This window comes from Plectropomus leopardus, chromosome 15 (genome assembly GCF_026936395.1).
Source record: "Plectropomus leopardus strain MGB_pleo_1.0 chromosome 15, ASM2693639v1, whole genome shotgun sequence".
In the NCBI taxonomy this organism is placed as follows: domain Eukaryota; kingdom Metazoa; phylum Chordata; class Actinopteri; order Perciformes; family Serranidae; genus Plectropomus; species Plectropomus leopardus.
Genome location: NC_142190.1, coordinates 29,575,289 through 29,589,110, shown reverse-complemented (window position 1 = coordinate 29,589,110; position 13,822 = coordinate 29,575,289). Strand labels below are relative to the sequence as shown.

The window sequence follows — 13,822 nt, the reverse complement described above, 5'->3', positions numbered from 1 at the left end:
TTTTAACGCCATATTATACAGTGACAACCTACTTTAGGTGACACACTTTGACATTTTTATGAAGAAAAACAAATAAGAAAAAATGAAAATATTTGTTGATATATTCTGTTGACTCTGGTCACTTCAATACAAATGATGTCATACAAAACGACACAAATCTTTTCAGTTCTTAACAACTTTACCTCCTTCAATTATAAAATAATTCACTGCCCATACTGTTTCAGCTTGCAGGTGTTTAACAAAGAGCTCAGCTGGTCGGATGACACTTTATTGTAAAAAGGTAAAAAATACATTCAGTACATTGAAATTGCATTATAAAAAAAGCAATACTGACTTACAATCACTATAAATGATGACTTATGATTTTTTTTTTACAATGGCTTTAGAAACAGAAATACAGTGGCAATTTGCTTTAGAGCCAGACTCCAACTCTCATCATTAAACAAGAATATATATATATATATATATATATATAAACAAAAAACAACACAATCCTCCTGTCTTACACCCACACGCTACCCTTCCCCTCCCTTTCTGAAGCTCCCTGCTGACCACAGCAGCCTCCTCCGTCATCCCTCCGCTGGCGTGAGGCGGGCAGGTTCTTGTAGACGGCACGGCTGTAGGGGATGAAACACATTCCCAGCTGGAGGTGTCTGGCCAGGCGACAGAAGGCGGCGAGAGCCAGGACCAGCAGAGGCGTGAGCAGCAGGAAGCCCACAACCAGCAGAGCCACACAGCCACCATCATCCAGTATGTCTGAGCAATACAGAAAGGTTCCATGGGGCTGCACCTGGAGAGCATGAGGAGGAGGATGGATGAGGAATGGATGCAAGAAGTTTGTTTACAGAACACAAACGTTAGAAACCAGCTATACTACTTCAATAAGCTCACATTAGAAAACTTGGTAATTTGTTATACTCAAAGAAGTCAGTATGCACTAGGGACAATAACAATTAATCGATGAATGAATAATCGGTCATTAAGAATCTAACTGAACATGGTAAATTTAAACAATAAGCTATGCAATGCTGTTAATTGTTATTTTCTTAAAATAATATTTTTTATTTCACACATTACCAACTGTGCTTTTTTTCTCAAAGCTCATAGCAAAATATTAAATATAATTTAATCATTTAATTTTACAAATAATCAATTAAGGAAAGTGCTTTTAATTTGCAGCCCAAGAAAGCATGACTAATGCCCTATTTTTTGTTTTTAAAGTGTGCTGTTAGGGTACACTACTCTCCCACAATGCACTGCACAAAGGAACTTCAGCAGCTTAGTCACAGCTGCAAAATATTAAAATTAAGCTCCAGGAAGACCAAGAAAATCTTGGAAAACATTATCAAATGTCTAGAAAAACATTTTTGTTTCTCTTTGTGCAGTTTGATTGACAGTTCACATCATTTCCTGTTAGTACAAAAGACTTATTTTACAGTAACCATCTATTATGGTATACTTTATTATGACTATCAACTGCTTCTCACACTTCTGTCGGTTTAAAAAGAAAGAAAGAAATGTTTGCAGTGGGGATTCTTACCGTGGAGTGGCAAAGGAAGCCGAATATGATCATGGCAAGAGCAGGGGTGAGGATGATGCCAAAAATGATACTGGCCAGCGTGCCGTTGATCAGCGCTATGATCAGATTCTGTGCAGTGACCAGCACGGAGCACGCCCAGCAGTCCAGAGAGCCCCTTAACTCCAGAGGGGTTTCAGCAGCGGCTTCACTGCTGCCCAGAGAGTATGGAGGCGGCACCACGACCCCTGACCCCGCTCTGGAGGGGGAGCCCAGCTCAGATTGGGCCCGCTCGGATACCGTCTTCTCCAGCGTCCCATTCCGTGACAGACTCATCTTCCTTGTGGCCAATGCTGCAGGAAGAAAAAATAATGTCAAGTGATTAATAAATCTACTTACAGTATTATACTGGACTGCAGTGGTTTAACCCTTTGAACAATGAGCAAATTGGCTTGATTTCTTTCAAAAACATAGGAAGAGGGCAACAAGCGACTTAAAAAAATGGCCCAAAAATTTGCAAGAAATTAGTATAAAGTTACAAGAAAACTACCTGAATAAAGCGTAAAAAGTCTTTAAAAAAAAAAAAACAAGAATTCTCCTCAAGAAAAAAAATGCTGAAAATGCTTTAATTCTTTTTAATGTAAATAGAATGAGAATATACTTTTCTGTATATTTTTCCCACTTTTTTTGTTTTTTGGATAGTATTTAATGTTCTTCCCCAGGTAATTTTCTGATCATTTTCTTGTCACCTTCTAGTATTTTTTTGCACTTTGTTGGACATTTTTTGCCAAGTTCCTCATTATATTTATTTTTGGGGGTTTTTTGCTGCGTTTTTTTTTTTTAATAGATCAAGATTTCAGATGTTTTAAATGCTGGTTAAAGGTGTCTGAACGCAGCTCAAAAAAAAAAAACTGATGTCAATCCAGGTGTTAAAGGCTTAATGGAACCATTCTGTTTGGACTGACAAGTCTGCATAAACTAATCTTGTGTTTCACAATATTGAGATGAGGTTTATTTATCAGAGTGTGCCAAATATTTTAAGTGCCTGTTGAAAAAGAATATCCATAAAATAGTTTAATTGCACTCTGTTGCACTAAAATCTCTTCCCTGTGTGCTGAATTCTTCAGTAAATCCACTAAAATTATGAAAAACTAAAGAATGTTCCTCCATTAAGTAATGGCTTCCTTACATAATGTGGTGAAAGGTGTGGAAAATCAACTCAGATAACTCCACAGCTCTAAGTGCGAGGAAATGGGCTCCAGTGACCCCACCTCCAGACGCCAGGATAACCACGGCCCAGAACAATGAGGCAGGAACAGCTGGAAAACTCTGAAAAATCCCGCTGATCGCTAATCAGCGTGTCAGAATAATGTTTTGACATTAAATTTGAAAGAACTAATACCGCACAACAAATGTTCTTACAGATTAAATGGAGTGTAGTCTTTAAAAACTCGTTCTCTGTTATAATGCCATGTACCATGTCAACACGTGGGTTTTGTGAGCAGTTTTTCAGTTTTGATCTGTTTGTGAGCATCGTTTCAAGTCAATCACTGCTCACTAAATTTGTATCTTCTATAATCAAGCTCAGTATTTGTAACACCTCTTAACCCTTTGAAACCTGAGAAATTTGGCATGATCGCTGTCGTAAGAGAGAGCAAAGAACAACAGACACAAAAATTACAAGAAAATGTATTTTTTCAATCAAAACAAAGCAAAAGAAAAAGATAAGTAAAAAATAAAGAAGTAAAACAAAAAAACCCCAAATAAATTACCTGAAAAAGGTGCTTAAAAATAAATAATTTTGTTACATAATTTTAAATATGTAATTATTTTTCCCTGGCTTTTTTCCCTAACTTTTTAAATCTACTAATTTCTGACAATGTGTGCCATAGTATTTACCAAGTTGCTTATTGTCTTTTAACCCCATGTTTCTTTAAAAAAAAAAAAAAAGGAAAGAAAATTGCACCAATTTCCTCAGAATTCAAAGGTTTAGATGCTTATCAAGCGATGTCGCTACAGGTTTCAAAGGGTTAAAGAAAAGCATCAGGATTTATTTGGATTTTGCCATTTATTGTTTGTTTTAGAGAATAAAAATAGCACAAAAAAAAAAAAAAGACAGAAAAGAAAGTCTGAAATTTCCAACATTTCTAGCTTTTTACAACGATCCTGTGGCATAAAGGGCACTTTTTTTTTTGGTTTGCTTTCATTTAAAAGGAGTTCTGTTTCTGAGAGTCTGTCATCCACTCAAGGAGCAGCTCAAACACTTGTCTTGTATAGTCTCCTTATTTATAGATTTATCTACTTAAGAAATCATCACTAACACTCTGGGATTAATGGTGGTGAGTTAAATTATTCAGAATGTTTCTGTAGAAGGATGTACTGCAGTCATTTGAGTAAACAGGACTCTTTTCTTTTAGTTTAGGATCAACACTTTTCTGTTTCTTCAACGTGGTTTTATGAAAGACAAAATGGTGATAGAGTTTGTTGTACTCACTGTGTGGTAAACCTGAAGATGTGACCTCCTTCAGCTTGACTGTGGCAGCAGATGATGGAACTCTGAAAGACCAGGAGAGCGGTGAGTGGTCGGAGACAAAGAGAATTTCAAGAATTTCCTCCTGATGTATGTCCTCTCTGTTTGAAAATCCAGATCTTGAGAGTGTTATCCGAGTGACTTTCCTTCTGATTAACTAAATCTGAAATGCTTTTCTGTTCTGGACTTTTTCCAAAAAATATCTCTTGACATTTGACAACTTTTATGAATCCAAACTTCTCCCCCTCAGACCTCCTGTAGAGCGGGTCAGAAAAGAGCTCGGTACACTTGAGGCAAATTCGGCTTTCCCACTGACTTCAGCGCTTCCTTCCCTGACATTCTGTTTCCTCACTCCAGCTCCAGTTTGAGATATGATTGAGTGGCTGCAAGTGTGTGCATGTGTGTGTGAGTGTGTATCCTGTGTTGCCTGTAATGCGAATGCCCAGAAAGCAGGCTGGACTGTGTTAAAGGCTGCTGTTAGTGTCTGGGCAGGGAGCAGTGGAGGGTTTCTGATAACCCCTCGATCCGGGGGGAGGGAGGAAGAGTGTTTATTTGGAGAGATTAGAGGAGTCAGGGTATGCTGCCCAATCCACAACACTTTACATCCTCACTGATCTCTCTACTTTCTCTACTTCTCTGTCAAACACTGATAAGGTGGGTTTCAAAATTCAAAACAACTGAACCGCTTTTTCTATTAACTTTTGTGGTAAATAAAAACACACAAACTGCCAATAAAGCCTTTTTGTAGCTTTAAAAATGACTGTTCTGTAAGATGCAGGCCAAGCCACACTCTATGATGCTGTTCCGTACTGAGGATGTGAACACTGAGACTGCTAAAATGATTTAGCAGTCTCAGTACACTACATTTGCTCGTTATTATTTAGCAGATACATTCATATTTCTTTATGCTTCAACAAAGCTGTGGTTAAGGTTAGGTTCAGGTTCAAAGACCTCTCGGTTATGGTTAGGAAAAGATCATGTTTTGATGAAAATATTGCATTTGGCAGCACAATTCTAACAGCTAATGCTGTGATATCTTTGTAAAAAAAACAATCACTGGCAAAACATAGATGGGTGTGGTGCCTAAAAAGCTTGTCATAAAGCTATGACCTACTCAAAAAATGACCACATTTGCCACCTAGAAAGCCACCTGTAATGCAGCAATGAGGTCACCAAAAAAACCCCAAACATGTTTGTTGCATAAGCCACTGGAAAAACAGTGATGGGTCAAGACAAAACCAACCATTTCTCACTCCGAACTGGTTACATGGTGGCAGTTGGTCAGTGACCTTCAACATCAACCTATGACATTCCGAAATGCCAGCTTGTGAAACAATACAGGGCTGCCAAAAAACACCCTTGTTTGAAGCCTAAAACTGCTTGTAAAACAATAACAGGCCATGCATTTGTTGCCTAAAAAGCCAGTGCAAAAACACCCACTAAAAACACTCACATTCAGTATCTTAAAAAGGCACCAGAATAACAGCAGTGGGTTTCTGGAACCTAAAAAGCCACTTGTATAGTTAGTGCCAAAAAAGCCATTGAAAATACAGCAATGGGTTGCTAAAAAGGCCTATGTTTGGGGCCTGAAAAGCAACTTGATGCTAATAAAACAACATTTCACAGCAGCCAACATCCCCTCAACCTCCATAAGACAAAGCCAGCTCATACCTCTGTCACTTTAGACACGTTGATATAATACTTACAAATGTTAACGTACTTGTGGTTTGCAGAAATGTACAATACCAACATTTTCTTCTGGCGAATGGGCTGAGGCAGCACTTCTCAGCTTCTCCAAAAGCACAGAGCTCTGAAACGAGAAGGTAGGGGCTGAGCCAGAGTTTTTTAAGAAGCAGGAATGACAGAGGATTGGCCCTTGACCTTTTGATAAAAAACAGAGCTCGGCTTTCAGAAAACATAAGGAAATGAGGATGGGGGCGGGGTGGGGGGGGGGCTGACTAATTTGGTGGAGAAAAGAGGCTATCATGGGACTGATAAGAAACCAGAGGGGCTCAGTTCAAAGGGTGAAATTGGTATTTTGATATGAACTCTCATTTTTCTCATCACTTTGTTTATTTCTTTACAGGGGTAGGGAAGGGGGGACTCCCTAAAGAGAGGACAGGCATTTTACCAGCAACTAGGAAAAATGAACAAAGAGTCCACGACATTTGTGTGCTGGCTAAAAAAAAAAAAAAAAATGCATGAGCAATGGGTGGTTTTGTCATTAACAATGCCACAGAGTGTGCTGTTTGTATGAGTATGTCAATGTCTAGGGGGGTTGGTAAAGGAAGAGAGTAGCCTTCCTGTCCTTGGAACCGGGATATCCGCCTCTGTGTCCACGTTCCATGAGATGTCCCTGCATCTACAGATTTGGCAGTCTTGTGTCCTTTAACCCTGGACACCAGGGCACTGTAGAAACAAAATGTCAAAAATAGAAACAACGAAAAACAATCACACAGAAAAGGTAAAAAAGGCATTGTTATTGCATGTGCGTCGCTTAATATGGTGGCTGTGTGTTGGTTTAAACTGATATAATGTTAGTCTACACCTGTTATTTTAGTTTTTAACCTGCCTTGACAGTATTTAGTTGTCCGCACAGCTTGGTCATATCACGCTGTTACCTAAAAAGAAAAAAGAAAAACAGAGATTTCATTAGTTTCATTATCTTATTATTCACAACTTTCTGTTATTTGGGGGTTTCTATGGTTCTCACCTAAATGAAGCAGCTGCAGCTTTGACAAGATGATATTAGGAAACTGTTGGAGGGAAAATAAATGATCTCCTCCCTCAACATCAACTCTAGTGGTATCCTTATGCAACCTGGTCCAGTGGAACCACCCAGTGGTCATCAGCTGCAGACTGGAACTGAAGGGCAGCTGCAACATATGAATGAGGAGCCTGTGAGACATCAGCTCAGTCTGACTCAACCACTACGCCTACACATGCACTCACACTGTTAGATTTATTTATGACAATCATAAGGTTAAAGGGGACAGTTAATCTCAAGAAAAACAGTTTTTTTTTTCCTTGTAGTGCTTTTTTATCAGTCTAGATTGCAGTGGTGTGAGTTGCTAAATGTTGGAGATAACTGCCATATGGGCCTGCCTTCTCTCCAGTATAATGGAACAAGATGGAACTCAGCTTGTGGGTTAGTTAGCAGTGTTGGTGGAGGCCCACTTTACTGCACAGAACATGATCACAATGCAGGTAAAATATATGCATGGCTCAGTATTGCACGCTAACAAACATGACAACAAAAGATTGACCATCTACAGCTGTGCTATCAGCTCTGTGAGGCTTTACTTAGCCAAAGTAGACAACTGCTTTAAGCTAAATGTTAACATCCTGATGCTAAACAGGTGTATCAACCATGTTCACATGTTTTTGTTTAGTTTCTTCCTCCCTCTGCTCTCTCTCTTTACTTTATGTCATTACTGTAATTTAATTGAGAAGAGGGATCCCTCCTCAATCGCTCTTCCGGGGTCTTTCGGGGTTTCTATCATTTTTTCCCCCGTTATCTGGGAGTTTTTCCTTAGTCGATGTGAGGGTCTAAGGATAGAGGGATGTCATATGCAGTAAAGCTCTCTAAGGCAAATTGTGATATGTGATAATGGGCGTTATAAATGAAATTGACTTGACTTGTATTAGCTTGCTAACATTAGCAAATGAGCAATGCACACAATGAAAAAACACAAAAACACCAACGTACAGCTGAGGCTGATGGAAAAGTCCATAGTTTTGCGGGTGGACGAATTAATGTTCTGAGCCTATGATGGCACTAAATCAAGTCAGATCACCACAATTCATCTCAATTCATTAGATATAAGGTCAAAGGTACAAAAAGTCATAGGGATTCATTCTCTGAAATCCATATCTGTGCCAAAATTGATGACAATCAATCCTACAAATTGTCAACAATTGTAGCAGACCATCTGACACTGCTATCCCCTCAGGCCCTGCTGCTAAGGTTGGGGTGGGGGTGTCAATACAGCATGTAAATACTGTATCAATACTAATACGATGATTATCTTTTTTTTTTGTTAATATAAATTGATAATTAATTAAATATAAATTATTAATATTGTAAATACAAATTTATCTTTTGGTTGCCCTCTAGAACAAAACTGTAAATCATTTTTTTTTTAAAATGGTGTCTTTCAGACTGAAAGACACTGAAAGACTGACTGAAAACTGAAAGCTTTATATTATTAGATTTAAAGAGAAGTTGACAAACCTTTCCTTTGGAGACATAATTTGTAGTTGAAAAAATTCACAATATATGTTATTGCAATATCATAAAACATTTAAAAAAAAAACTTGCAGGGAAACACAGAAATCTGCATTAAATCTGCTTCTCTGCAACATAGTTGACTAAAATAATAAGTCAATCTTTAGAGAAGCCAAACTAAATTAACATTTAAGATACTTTCATGCCTGTATGGTTTTCTTAAAACACATGCAAAATCGCACTGAATGATGCAGCAAAGATTATTTTATGAAACAGAAATGTTACTCACAGTCCATCCCTCCAGTTGGTGGTGAAGCCCCTCTACTTCCTCAAGAGCTGATAACAGATGAAACTCATATCCAGCGTATCACTGCGGACAGAGCATGCCTGAACAACTGCAGATATGATATGAATCAATCAAACTCTCCACACCAGCAGACTGCAGAGAGGGAACCCAAGGCAAAGACTTGTTGAATAATTTATCAAAACATTTTATTTTCTGGAACAACAATACAATATATCACAGAAAAAAATCACAGAGGGATTTAAGACAGGTCTGGCTCAGGTTTTTCTTCTATGCGAGTTCTTTTTGAAACAATAAGTGCAGCATCAAATCAAACAAGTCAAGAGTAAAAAGAGCATCATTACATCCTTCAAATAATACGGATAATGAGGACAAGACACACACACACAAAAAAACCCCCAAAACCTCAACGTCATTAAAAGTCACATCCCTAAAAGTCTCTGCAAAAGTGTCAAGAATTACAACTACTGCTAATGCTCATCATAAAACCACTAATGCCTCACAAGATTATGAATTTCATACAATGAAAAAAAAAACAAAAACATTTTTTAAAAGATCCTATAAGATCTGTTAGATACAGTACAAAGACATCATTCCATTTCTGTTACCAGCAAACTGTGTTGAAATGGTTCGAAGCACCAACTGGTTGCTTTGAGTTGTATCACTGACATACTGTATACATCATTATATGCTGTTTAATGAGGGGGCACCGAGGCAAGGAGGGGTCTAGCACCATGAAAATTAAACTGCCCCCTGATTGCACTTCCCCTATCCACGTATGACCAAACTACATTTTTAAAATACCTTGTAGCCCCTTATCAAGTGAAATACCCTTTGATATGCAATAAATATATAAGAAAACAACCATGTACAGTATAAATAATGTCACAATTTACAATTTTCCATTTCCTCTGTAATCCAAAAAACAGAAACTGACAACAAAAAAAGAGGTATAAAAGTGGGAGGAAATTCCCATTGCAGTAATTTAAACTGGAGTGAAACAGGATATTTTTCAGGTTGTGTTATAATACAGCAACGATGAAAACAAGTGACTGAGGTTGACAAATTTGACCATATACAAATTTAGATTTTTTTGATTGAGAACAAAACTACAGAAGTCTTCTAGTAAAGCTGAAAAAACAAATACATTATGTACAGTAAATAGTGTGCACAGAAGGCGGGTGAACTTTGACAGGATTTGATTGGTACAAGCACTAATGCTCCTTTCAAATGATAGAAAATTGGCCCAATCTATGCAGGAAGTGATAATCAAATTTTATAGGAAGCAAAGCTTTAAGTTATACCTTAACTTTCCATTGTAACATATAACATTTAAACCAAACGTTAGACTACGTAGACTTAAAAAAAAAAAGCAATAAAAAAGAGAGCCTTTATTTTGAAGGACTGACTTAATGAAACATCTGGGCCTTTCTTGTCATGACTCCATTTGTGTGCTCTTTAACATGCTGAATTGAAAATAAAGGATATTAAACCTTGCAGAGCATGGAACCTCATCAGCAGTGGCGCCCACAGAAATTTTTCATAGGGGGTGGCCATATGGAGGATCTTGGGGTAGTACACTAAAAGCAAAAAGCCACAACTCAATTTCGGCAATTCAATTATGCAGCCTAAAAGTTAAAAACTCTGTCGGTATGAGAGTAAGGAATCACATACTAATATAGCTTGCTTTCTTATTTTACAGTTAATATTACTAAAAATCTGACGTGCATAGACTAATATCAGTACAGTTAACATTTAGAGTTTAGAGCAACATTAAGAGATTTCAACAATCCTGTTTTAATGTCTTATGTACAGTATCTTTACATGTTCGGTGATTCTTTGTTCTTCAAATAGGTTGCTTGTCTTTTTTCCGTAAAAAGACAAAAATACAACTTTAGCTTAAATTGATAGTAAGAATCAAAACATATGGTGGGAACAAGCCTTCTCAAGTTTTGGGGAGGCCTTTTTCATTCTGATATCTGAGGTAAGAGTTCAAAAGACACCACTGAAAATAGTCACGCAACTTTTTCACTCACCAAAATTTAGCCAAACCTTAGAGCAGTATTTAAGTCGCAACAAGCGATTCTAACATGGCTGGTACCAATGGATGCCTTATGGTGTGTGCACACCGAACATAATGCATAATGAGATTACATACAAAGGCAATGCAAAGACGCTAACAGATGCAAATTTGTGCCAGGTGAAGCAAATGATGTGAATGTCTATAGCTGGGATTCTCCAGACGTTGCTGGAGGTTATTGTGCAAAGCCACAGGACTACTTAGTAAGTTCTAAAATATGTCTTTGTGACTTGAGGGAACCTTTTTTATTTTCCAAATTCACATCACTTTGGCTCAGCGACAAAATATATCTCTGACATGCTTGTGACATTATGAATCTGAGGATCCTCAGGACATCTGGTGCCGAATTTCTGACCGTCCCAAGAGTTAGAACTAAACATGGTGGAGCAGCGTTTTTTTTCATGCAGCCCAGACTTGGATTAACCTCTCTGGTGATGTGAGATGAGTCCTGATTCTGACCTCTTCTACGTCAAAGCTGAAAACGTTCCTTTTTCTACACTGCCTACTCCACCCTTTAATGACTGCAAATTTTTAAATATTTTTCATCCTTGCATCTCTCTTGTCTGCACTTATGCTATTTTTAATGGTGATTTTTATTTATTCATTTTTTTAAATCATTTAGTAATTAATTTAACCTTTTATATCTTATGTCATTACTCTTTTATTGTAAATTTGTATCCTTCATTATGCTTTTATATGTCATTGCTCTGCACAGCACTTTGAATTGCCCTGTTGTACGAAATGTGCTACACAAATAAAGCTGCCTTGCCTTGGCACTGAATTCCAGCTATTAGTTGTATTTTATTTCAACCCAAGTTAGCCGTTAGCTGCCTTTCCCAGTTACTTAGCACAACTGTTAGCGCAGGGCAATATTAGCCCATTGCAAAATACTATAAAAAACTCTCCAGTGGCGTGATACGTGCAAGCAACGTGGCATGAAAATATGCTTTACGTTCAGTGTGAACAACCCATTAGGTTGTCCTGTTTCACATGATACCACAACCTTTGCACTAGTTACAAAATGATTGTGTCACAGCCTCTTAAAGACAGTAATGACAGCCTAAAATTGTTTTCGCCAGGGGAGGCCAGTGGCGGGCCCCCTGCCCCCCCCCCCCTTGTGGGCACCACTGCTCATAGGATGGATGTTTGGAGTAAAAATGAAAACACTAAGGTGCCATTCAGTCTGGTCATGTATTTAGCCTCACTGGCTTTTGCATTTGAAGATTATGATTGTGTGTCTCTTTGGACATATTACTTTCTTCAGGCTGTAACGGGCACCTAAGTGACACCAACTTCTGCCCCTCTGCACCCCCTCTATGCACACCACTGTGTATTCCATAAATTCATTCACAATTTACAATTATTTATTTTCTCTGTCATCTAGAAACAGTAACATAGCAACAAAAGAGGTATAAAACCGGGATTGTTTCCCATTCCAAAAATAAAAAACAACGCTATGTCTGTTTTTCCGGGCGAATCATAGAAACACCGATGACTATTTAGCTGGACTTGTGAAGAAAAAAAAAATCTAATTATTCATTTACATACTTGATTTTCAACAAAGAATGAAACCATATTAGTCCTCTGGTAAACCCGTATTTTAGAGAAACTGATAAACGTTTTAGATTTTTCTTTTTTTAAAATACGTTGATAAATCCTTATTTGTGTGTTTAATGCTCTAATTACCTCTCCTCTAAATACAGTTTGCAAGGCCAATGTGGTGTACTTCTAGGCTGGTAAAACTTTTTTTAAAGTATCGAACAAGAATAAATTAGATTGGAATAGCACCTCAAAGAGTATACAGACAGGAATTACAAATGTCAGAGTTTACCTGAATACCAAACAAAAACAGGAACCAAATACGATGCCAAATGTGACAATCAGCTACTTCTCCTGTGAAGCGATTCCCCTGCTGGTACAACAGAATCACAGCAAATTCATGGACATATAGAATAACTAGATTGGTGTAAAAAAGTTCTACTGAATTTGCATAAAAGTACCTGAATTTATACACAGAACCGGCTACTTGACGCTTTTGAATCACAGCAGTGTCCGTTGAACATATAACCTGATTTTCAGTGCTAGCAGTGCTCACATTATTATTTTTTGTACATGTCTGAAATGCTTTTCATGAGAAGTACCAGTCTAGTCATTCTATTTCAAAACACACGTCCAATCAGCAGCTGGTATGGGGAAGACAGTGAGCTATTGTTTGATTGGCTGAGTATCCATACCTTATTGTGTGATGTAAACAATACTGAGTAAACGTGATTGGCTGATTCAGAGAGTGTTTGCAGGAATAGATTGCCTTGAAGACAACGTTTGTGCTGCCATTAGAGTTTTGGTTATGGCTGAGGGAGGAGTCCTCACTTGGAAAAGGGCGATGGAGCCTGATGGAGAGGAAAAAGGGGAAGAGACAGCACTTAGCTAGCATCTTGAAAAAGCTGTGTGTGTGCGTGCGTCTGCAGGATGACGTTATAATTTGGAAAAATTTCAGAAACCAATTAGGAATTAGAAACTATTCAATCAATGGATCTACAAATATCTCCTATCTCAAATTACCACAAACTGGACCAAGTCATTGTTTTGCAAGTAACAAGTCATTTTCAAGCCTTTGCACTCAAGTCCCAAGTCAAGACTGACAAGTCCCAAGTTAAGTCCTGAATTTTTAATTTTGAGTCCTACACAAGTCATAATGCCCTCTTCACTACACAAATATAACGTCAACAACAGAGTAATAAGGTTAGCTACCCAGCTAGCAGGGAACATTACCACAACATTGGCTAATGTTATCTACAGGTTGTAATAATGTTTTAAAGAAAACATTTTGATCTAATGTTTTAAGACAGTTTTAAGGATGTTTATCATGTCAAATAATATTTATTGAAGGTTAAATACTGACAAAGACGTAATGGTTTAACTGCAACATTCTGAGCATGTTTTGGTGATGTTGAGAGGTGTCAGAAAAGCAAATGTTCTTTTATAAAACATTCCCACAATGTTACATGACAACAAAGGAAGAACATTTTCCAAAAAAAACATTCAGAACATGTTATTAAGGACTGAAATTACAGACCACTTTTAATGTAATATAATGTGATATATTCACAATAAAAAAAAAAGATGTTTATAGAGAATGTTACCCTGACTTAACAACAACATTT

At 37.6% G+C, this 13,822-nt stretch overlaps 2 protein-coding genes across 4 annotated transcripts in view; both read right to left on the bottom strand.

The window, feature by feature from the left end:
* Nucleotides 1-218: 218 nt before the first annotated feature.
* tmem88a (transmembrane protein 88 a) lies at nucleotides 219-5,871 on the bottom strand. 2 transcript variants are annotated; one of them, XM_042499413.2, is made up of 4 exons: nucleotides 5,753-5,871; nucleotides 4,011-4,072; nucleotides 1,541-1,869; nucleotides 219-790 (listed from the first exon to the last, which is right to left on the bottom strand). In XM_042499413.2, exons 3-4 carry the CDS (start codon nucleotides 1,850-1,852, stop codon nucleotides 503-505), a joined length of 600 nt encoding a protein of 199 aa, XP_042355347.1. In that variant the 5' UTR covers nucleotides 1,853-1,869; nucleotides 4,011-4,072; nucleotides 5,753-5,871; the 3' UTR covers nucleotides 219-502. The 2 variants fall into 2 exon arrangements, with proteins under 2 accessions (XP_042355347.1, XP_087944926.1); XM_088088800.1 differs by having other exon boundaries at nucleotides 5,767-5,836.
* A 2,870-nt stretch (nucleotides 5,872-8,741) lies between these two features.
* The window catches only part of kdm6bb (lysine (K)-specific demethylase 6B, b), a 36,630-nt gene continuing 31,549 nt past the window's right edge, over nucleotides 8,742-13,822 (bottom strand). For both annotated transcript variants that reach the window (XM_042499338.2, XM_088088519.1), the window contains one exon: nucleotides 8,742-13,048. In XM_042499338.2, the coding sequence (XP_042355272.2) occupies nucleotides 13,025-13,048 (24 nt within the window). In that variant the 3' untranslated portion in view covers nucleotides 8,742-13,024. The remainder of the gene's footprint in view (nucleotides 13,049-13,822) is intronic.

What these genes read in the sequence shown, in the direction of transcription:
- tmem88a (XM_088088800.1), bottom strand. Translation starts at nt 5,798, where the DNA reads ATGTTGGTATTGTACATTTCTGCAAACCACAA. An exon ending in TACATTTCTGCAAACCACAA is followed by an intron (nt 4,073 to 5,766) that starts GTACGTTAACAT and finishes CTGGTCTTTCAG; the next exon opens with AGTTCCATCATCTGCTGCCA. An exon ending in GCTTCCTTTGCCACTCCACG is followed by an intron (nt 791 to 1,540) that starts GTAAGAATCCCC and finishes CATGCTCTCCAG; the next exon opens with GTGCAGCCCCATGGAACCTT.